Genomic DNA, 9128 nt, shown 5'->3' on the forward strand with positions numbered 1-9128 from the left:
TCCTTCAAGCAGAAGTTATTTGCAGTTCCTTCTGTTTGATGAAATTATCATTTTTCTGCTGTTTTATATCTTTTTGACAGTTTGTCTACAGTTACTTCCAGATGCGTTAGGGTTTAGGGTAAATTACAGAAAAAAATGATATTAATTAAAGTTTATGGAATGTCACCATGTAATAAATCTGTAGGGGAGCAGATTCCAATAATTTCTTCTTTGTAAGTTTAGACATTTTTGGATAGAACTCAAAAACTTGAAAGGTATCTCTTGAATCCCATGGGTTATAAACCCTTCAGAATGTTGCTGCACTTCTTGTTTCTTTGGTTGGTTTGCTTATTTTCTCCTAATGGAGGTAAAATTTTGGAGGTGGAAGTGTAGTAAATACATTATCAGCTTCTCCAAATACCCTGTCCTGTTCTGAAATACATTATTTAACATTCAATTCACCCCAGGTACCACTGCCTGTGAAAGTATCTCTTAAATCCCATGGGTATTGAAACAGCTTATAAACCCTTCAGAATGTTGCTGCACTTCTTGTTTCTTTGGTTGGTTTGCTTATTTTTTCCCTAATGGAGGTAAAATTTTGGAGGTGGAAGTGTAGTAAATACATTATCAGCTTCTCCAAATACCCTGTCCTGTTCTGAAATACATTATTTAACATTCAATTCACCCCAGGTACCACTGCCTGTGAAACTGCATCAAAACAGAACTTTTCCCCTTTGAGTAGACATTAGATAAATGTAGGATTATTTATTAGTCCATTCATATTTGCTATAATAACTTGGAAATATTTTAATACCTTTTTTCCTGACCTGTGTTGCATAGGTTTGATTTTTGTTGTTCAGTTAAAGATAGGGATAGTATTAACTGGAGTGTCCTGTGCAAGCACAGTGTTCATACCTAAAAAAAAAGGCAAGATTAACAAGAATAATTTACTTCTGAAATGGAATTAGTACCTGAGTAATGCTAATACTCATGCAAATCACTTGCTAGAGGTTTGGATATTCTAGAATCTCAGAAACTCTCCAGACTGTTTACATGAGAATCCCATTTCTGAAGAGGATAGGCTGGGTCAGACCTGAGTGGGAATATTGTTGGCTTTTCAGTACAGAAGGAATCACTGGAACAATGGAATTAATAACCCTAAATTTAGACCTGCACTCACAGATTTTGCTGGTTTAGCAATTTGGCATGAAATGCTGACTGTGTTGGGAGTGATCTGGAATGCTCTTCAATTTGGGGTTAGATATAGCACTTTTCTGTCTGTAATCAGATTGCTTGCAGAACCTTTTGCCTTGATGTCTTGCTTTACTTTGGAGAAACCAAGAACTTGGTGTACAAAGCAGAGCAGCCCGTGTCCTTTCTGCAGGTATCCATGGGAATTTTCACTTGTGCCCTGCACAGTGACTGATTTATGGCAATAAATAAATAAAAAAAGGCAATCTTTTAATTGCCAAATACAAATCAAAGCCACTGAACCCATTCTTAGTTGCTGTGTTCATCTCTCTGTCCCTGGGCTGGATGGTGATCAGTTTGTTTGGTTTTTTTTTAAATTTATCTTCTAAAATTATGCCTCACTAAAAACTCCTTTCATCCAGCACGCCCAGCTGTAGTTGAGCACTGTGAGAGTGCAATAAAACCCCTAAATAAGATAAAAGGCAGATGTGTTAACAACTGAAGGGCTGAGAATAAGGCTGTCGGTGCCATAGGTCGGGACACAACTCCTGGGCTGGAGCCCATATACAGCTCTCCTTTGGCAGGGCACTATATTAGTCACTCAGCAGGCTGATTGTGGGTGGCAAATATCAATATGAGATTCCTCAGGGTTTGTATTTAAGTGGGATATATTCAGACCAGAGAAATCTGTCAGGGTAGGTAGAAGACAGAGCAGTGCTCTTGTGACCAGCAGCACTCAGCACCACGGTCCCTTGAAGGAGGTGGAAGACTGGGAGACTGAACAGCTTGTCTTCAAGTGAAGTTCCTTCCTGACCCCTGTGCCCTAAAGCATGAGGTTTTGTTACATTTTTAACCTTTAAAATGTCAACTGTCACTTTGGATGTTTTGGGTTATTTTTAGGTGTTTTTCCTGATTGTCTTTCAGTTTCTTTGTGTGTCCAGGAAGACACCTGGAGGAAGGAAAATAGATGACTTGTGGTCTCTCTTTACCTTTGGTGTTTTAATCCAAGCAGTTGAGTATGTATAGGTGTAGCTCTTTGACTTATAAAGCACCTCTTATCAAAGAAAAAGGAGATGAATAATTTATACTTTCTGCTAAGGTAGAGGTTCTTATTAATTTAGGAACAAATTTCAGTATTTCCTGGTTTTGAAGCTTTTGGGTTGTTCTGTTTAGTCTTATTGTCTAAGTTAACTCTGAAAACCAGAAGATCTTCTGTTTGTTTATTAACATTCTTCATTTTTAACCTCTTACAGATGGTTTCATCCAAATATTACTGGAGTGGAGGCAGAAAACTTACTGTTAACAAGAGGAGTGGATGGCAGCTTTTTGGCACGGCCCAGCAAAAGTAACCCAGGAGACTTTACACTCTCTGTCAGGTGAGTTGCAATGTTCTTGGTCTTTCTCCCCCAGTTGATAAGGGTCTTCATTTGCTGCTGCTCTGTGAGGAAGGAGCTGTAAATGAACTACTTGTAAGAGATGGATCAATTTTTAGTCTGGTCACTTTTTCTCCTCTTTTCCCTGAAGAGGTTCTCAAGTCCTTGACACAACTTGGGGAAATGGTAGGTTGGAGGGTAGTGAATTCAGATTCTGCAGAGAGACAGAAAAGTGAAGGGGAAGCAGAAGGAAATTCATAACAGCATTACTTTTAGCCCTTTAAAAATCTATTTGATAACCATCTGGAAGTGGCAGAGTTCATATGAATTACTGGATGGATCACTTTTTAGTCTGGTCACTTTTTCTCCTGTTTTCCCTGAAGAGGTTCTCAAATCCTTGGGGAAATGGTAGGTTGGAGGGTAGTGAATTCAGATTCTGCAGAGAGACAGAAAAGTGAAGGGGAAGCAGAAGGAAATTCATAACAGCATTACTTTTAGCCCTTTAAAAATCTATTTGATAACCATCTGGAAGTGGCAGAGTTCATATGAATTACTGATCAAGCCTGTGCAAGGAAATGCTGTCTGGAGTCTCTTACAGGAAAAGTCAGCAAGTTTTTAAAGGCAGCTTCAGTGCTGTTTCAGTTTCCAAAATAGGGCCTTTGTAACACTTGTCTCCTGATGCTGTGTGTGTAGTGGTAGGGATGGAGAAAGGGCAGCAGGAGGAAGTAGATAAAGGAAAAAGGAAAAGTGGGATTGGTGATAAGAATAATGCTGCTTGGATAGCTTTGAGATAATGGGACTTTTGGAACAGAAGGGGGTTTTCAGAGAGCTGTTCTTCAATGTGAGAGGCTGTGGGAGCAAATGATTTGCATCAGGGAAAGGCAGCTGTTTACTGAAGCAGAGATCTTAGCACTTCGTGTGAAATTCCAGGGAAAGCAGCAGACAAGCTCTGATGTGTGTGTCTTCAGACTGCTGAATTCTTCTTGCCTCTCCAGCCTCTGTGCTGGTGTGTGCAGTTCTTGGGGGTCTGAGGGGTGCCTTTTGGAGGTTGTGAGGACTCAGAGTTGATGCTGGCTTCAAGAATCCCTTCCTTTGTAGAATGAAGGGTTTGGTTTTTTTCCCCTGTTCTTCCTGACTGTTGGACAGCCACTTCCCCTTCTTTCAAGCCACTGGAATGTGTCTGAAGCACACTTCAGAGGTGCACTAGCTTAGCTGTTCTGCAGTATTTCAGTTGGAAAGTGATGCAAATGTGAGTATAGATTTCTCTAACCCGGACAACAGAACACTGAATATGAAAGTGATTGATTTGAAGTCAGCTGACTTGTGTGGGTTTTTTCCTTTGTTTCAAATACCAGACGAACTGGAGCTGTCACCCACATCAAGATCCAGAACACAGGAGACTACTATGACCTCTATGGAGGAGAGAAGTTTGCTACCTTAGCTGAGTTAGTCCAGTATTATATGGAACATCATGGACAGCTCAAGGAAAAGAATGGAGATGTTATAGAGCTGAAATATCCTCTGAACTGTGCTGATCCTACATCTGAAAGGTCAGAGAATGGGGGGTGAAATCCTGTGTCTGTGCAGTTCTTCAGAAATGCCTGTGTTTATCCCTGTGAATGCTGCAGGCAGCCTCCATCTGATGAAAGGGTGGCCACTGTTGTGCTAAAAGTGGTCCCACTGAGTTCAGTGAGGTTGCTTGCAAAGCAGACTAATAAACACGACTGAAGGTGAAACAATCTAAGCCTCAGAACTTGTTTTCTTCCACATTCTTCCTGCTGTGATACAATACTGAAAAAGAGAGCATGCTTCTCTTTCTTTTTACTGGGAGGATGTTTTCTTATGGAAGTTCTCCCAAAGCTTCCTGAAGCTGTTATTACTGCAAGGAATTCCCAGGTATATTTCTGGGCATAACTTCATACAGTTTTTCCAGCAGTGGGTGTATGTGTAAGAAAGTGAATGACCTGCAAATCCTCAAGTTGCTTAAACTCCTATTTTGGAGGAGCATGGCTAATAAAGAAAATTTGAGACTTTAGATGACATATCCTGAACAAAAGTATATATGTCTGAAATAAACATCTATGGCCACTAGACAGCAGTTTATCTTGGAAAGTGAAAAAACAAAGAAAAATATTAAAACAAGTTCTCTGACTCCTCAGAATGGCTTGTATTTAACTGTAGTGGGGAGGATTACTGCCTTTTTATCCATGTTTCTTGAAGAAAAGTGAATAGGAGAATAAATGCCTTGACTGAGGAGGAGCTTGCAGTGTAAGCTCCTGTTTACTGGACACCAGGGAATCCATTTGGATTGTTGTAAAAAAAATCCACATCAAAGCTTCATTTAAAGCTTGGGTGAAATGAAAATTTCAGTGCTTATGGAAGTGCTTGCTCTGAAAATCTTCTGTAATTACTTGTGTGTACATACACATACTCCCAAGGGTTATTATATTTTTTATTTTTATAAACTGTGAGGCTTTCTGTAGATGTGGACACTGAGTGTGCAGTGTAAGCATGTTACTTTTATTATAAATATTTAGTATAAGCTGATTCAGCTGTGGCTAGAATGACAAGTAGGGTACCTGTCTATGTCTTACTTTATTTAAAGGTGGTTTCATGGGCATCTCTCTGGAAGAGAAGCTGAAAAACTCTTAACAGAGAAAGGAAAACATGGAAGCTTTCTTGTGCGTGAGAGTCAGAGCCACCCTGGGGACTTTGTCCTCTCTGTCCGGACAGGAGATGATAAAGGAGAGAGTAATGATGGGAAATCTAAAGTGACACATGTCATGATTCACTGTCAGGTATGATGAAGCACGAGCTGCTTTCACAGGCTCCTTCCCTGGGCAGTGGGTTTAGCTTAAGAGGAGGGTCATCTCCCACTTCCCCCTTCCCCCGTGGTGCTGGGTGTGCTGCACAGCATCTGTTGGAGCAAACTGGCCAGTTTGGGAGCATCCAGATTCTATTAGTGTGTTGGGGTTTGGGTTGTGTTTGTTTGGGGTTTTTTTTGACAGCTTGTCTGGCTGAATCATGTCATATTATACCATGCTGTCAAGTATCTAATGGTAGATTTAGTTTTGGTTGCATCAGAAGTCTGTCTCAGGTCCTCTGCTGATGGAGCCTTTCAGGTTCATGAATCTTCTTAAGTGAGTTGCAGTCTCCTGGATGAATTATATCAGAATATGAATAACTGGACAAAGAGAGATCTATCTGACTGTTTCTCTTGTCAGTTTATAAAGTTGCACCTGATAGATGATCAGCATTCTTTGAAAAGTCTCAGTTATTGAATCCAAGGAACACTTTTAAGTCTAAAACTTGAATTTAATATAACAATTTTATTCTGTTAGCTCCTCACAGGAGTATTACTAAGTGATAGACTTTTGGTATTTTCATATATGCCCATATTTGGGTTGCTATTTAAAAGGAAAATATTGCAGATTTTGTAATTTTTCTTCTGTTATCCTAAAAGCCAGTGCAACAAGTTAATTGTTTAAAAACCACTAAAATGCAGTAGCAGAAATGGTTTGGGGATAGACCTGACTCTACCAAGACCAAAAAAAAGCTTGACTACCAGAATTATTTTACTTCTTCCCAAGAAAACCTCATGGATTTACAGTTCACTACTGGCAGCATTTATGACATTGAGGAAAAAAAACTCAGCAGGGCTTCCTTTAAAATAGGGACAATGCCTTTTTCAGGACCCAGCAATACCCCTGTAGGAATTTGGATTGATTTCCAAAGCTACCTCCTGGATTCCACACATGTTGCACACTGTAAAGGTGATATTAGTGTAGACACCATGGTTTGAATTGCACTTATTTTGATGAGCTTCTCTCTTTCAAGGATCTCAAATACGATGTTGGTGGAGGGGAGAAATTTGACTCTCTGACAGATCTAGTGGAACATTACAAGAAGAACCCTATGGTAGAAACTTTGGGCACAGTGTTGCAGCTCAAGCAGGTGAGTGAAGGGAGGAGACACCACGAAGCTGGGTTACCTTCAGCAGTTGTTCAAGTACAGGCTTTTCCATGTGTCTTCTGTGAGACATCATGGGGTTTTTTTTCTTTCCTAGTGCAGAAATGAAGAATTAAACTTTGTGAAACTGGGTGACAAAGTCAGTAATTTAAATGGGAACAGTTTATGTGCCTGTGAAGGATGAGACTTTAATCTAAGAACATCTATTCCCTGCCCATTTGCTCTCTACCCTCACTGCCCTTCGTTGTATGAGTTGAAAAGTTTTGAAGTCCAGATAGAGGCCTGGGCTTTAGAATTTCCTGCATGAAATATACTTAGTGGAGGGGTCTGGTGTTTAAACTCTCTTCTCACTGTTGGAATTTGGTTTTATTTTTCTCAGCCTCTGAATACCACCCGCATTAATGCTGCAGAGATTGAGAGCAGAGTGCGAGAGCTGAGCAAGCTGGCAGAGACCACAGATAAAGTCAAGCAGGGCTTCTGGGAAGAATTTGAGGTACTTCATTACATTCCTAGTGTTCTGATGTTTAATCTCTACACTACCAAAAAGTTAGGTTTGTTGCTGCTTTGCCAATATCTTCTCAGCTCCCTTTCCCTTGCTTCAGATCCCTCTCCTTGATTCCATCTCTCCGTCAGGTACAGCACGTGTTAACATTTTGCCAGTTCCACTCTTCTGTCTGCTAGTAAAATGATTTAAATACTTGCTTTTTTCCTAATTCTGAGAGCTGATGATGTTCCTCAGTGCTGTTCATTCACTACCTAGCACAGTCCTTCCTGAATATCCTCCCCAGCCTGAGGGAGCCTTATGTATGATTGTGTCTGGCCCATCGGGACAATAAATGAGATTAATTCCTGGGTTCCTTTTCTTCATGGGGACAGGAAGAGGTCTGTAGGCTGGATTAGTATTTTTGGAGGCAAAGGACTCATTCCTAACCTACATTGCTCCTGGTGTCCCCAGTACCAGTGCAGCTGGAATGTGTCAGGCAGAAAATTGCACCGTGGTTTCTATTGCACGTCTCAGTGCAGAGCTTGTTTCAGTTTGTGCTCTGCTGTGTTTGGGAGGATGGTACCATTGCTTTAAGGATCCTTCAGTAGGATTTCTCAGTCAATATGTGCTCGTACCCTTGAGCTTGTGGCTTTTTGATAGCCTTTTATTGATACCTCTTCAGAGCTGAAGCAGCATTGGCTACATGTATTCCTTGGACTCCTAGGGACTTAGTGTTTTCTTGTTTGGGTGTTTCATTTCTGCCTGTGGCCAGGATTCTGTTTCCTTCCCAGAAAGCAGTGTTGCCTTTCCTTCTGTCTTATCTGCTCACTTCTCATGTATCACACCTCTGCTGGCCCAGCTCTCCCCTTGAAATCATGATGGTTTTAGGGAGCTTCTTGTGTTTGAAAGAAAACACAGCTTAGCTGTTAATTTCTCAAGTAGAGCAAATGAAGTAGGAACATTTCAAACTACCTGAGCCTAGCCTGGGCCCTGACCCTTCTCTGGAAGTCCCTTAAAAGCTGGTTTTGGTCATAGCCAAGTGTCTTAAACACAGTGGCCTGGTTTATACCACGCACACCCAAAACCACAGTGGAGTCTGGAACTCCACCAGCAGATGGCAACAGGAAACTGGGAAGTCCTGGTCTTTGGCAGAGGCTGGTTTTGGCTGCCTAACACTATTTTGGGAAAATTCTTGAATAGTGATGGATTTACAAAGCAACCATTCTTGAAGAAACTGGTTTTTGATGAGATGTATTAATTAGCTGAATGTGCTGCCCAGTCTGCTCTGAGATTACTGTCAGGAGGGGAAAAACAAATCCATGAAAAGCAGAAGACTCTTACCAAAGAGGTGACACATTTCACTATGAATGGACTATAAGAAGGGGAGGTCATGGCAGTGGAGGAATTGTAAAATGAGGATTAAGCTCTTTCCTATCTGTTCTGCTGTGCCCAGTGCAGGGGGATAGTCCTTGACTTAGCACTGCTGGGTGGTCAGAATCCCACCTAGAGGAGAGCAAGCCAGAAGAGTCCACTCTGGGCAGTGCTGAGGACCTGGGACTCTCTTGTCCCCAGCACTGGAGTGGCAGATCCCTGGGGAGCACTTCTCACTTATTGCTAGTGAACCTTGCCCAGAGGCAAACTGGCCTCAGCCTTCTCTTGCAGAGTTCAACAGGTGAACTGTGTTCTGAGGTCTGGAGGGTGAGGAGGCTCAGTGGAGGACCAGCCACACCTGCTGGAGTGCCTAAACCTTGCCAACAGGAATGAACTGCCTTTCCCAGACTGATTACTGGTCGTGACACTGTCATAGAGTTTTTGCCTGGATGTCTGAGTGGTTTTGTCTGAGTGGCTTAGCCTGAGTGTAGATTTGCAAGTCAGCCAGGCAGAGGTTGTCTGTTGGCTTCCCTGGAGAGACTACACATACTTTACTCTTACTAGGAAGGCATAAAGAGGAAAAAGTTTGTCCTCTTGGCTTCCTTTCTTGTCACTGATGTGAAGCCACATGCATTAGCATTATTTTCTTTCTTTCTGAGGGAAGCATTCTTGTGCAGGGTGTTTAGGAATGGATTGTTGATTTGTCAGGTTATGACTGAACTATTGACACTTTTCTGAACTCTGGTCTTTGTTGAATAAAT

At 41.5% G+C, this 9128-nt stretch overlaps 1 protein-coding gene across 1 annotated transcript; it reads left to right on the top strand.

Moving 5' to 3' along the window:
• Window positions 1–2415: 2415 nt before the first annotated feature.
• Window positions 2416–7063, top strand: LOC103775173 (tyrosine-protein phosphatase non-receptor type 11-like; the record flags this gene model as incomplete). The annotated part of the gene is made up of 5 exons (XM_008942619.1): window positions 2416–2546; window positions 3899–4093; window positions 5149–5341; window positions 6381–6497; window positions 6892–7063. Coding segments are annotated over 5 exons (808 nt in total), but the record flags the coding sequence as incomplete, so codon positions are not given.
• Window positions 7064–9128: the final 2065 nt, after the last annotated feature.

This window comes from Merops nubicus, unplaced genomic scaffold, assembly GCF_000691845.1.
Source record: "Merops nubicus isolate BGI_N331 unplaced genomic scaffold, ASM69184v1 scaffold14266, whole genome shotgun sequence".
Classification (NCBI taxonomy): domain Eukaryota; kingdom Metazoa; phylum Chordata; class Aves; order Coraciiformes; family Meropidae; genus Merops; species Merops nubicus.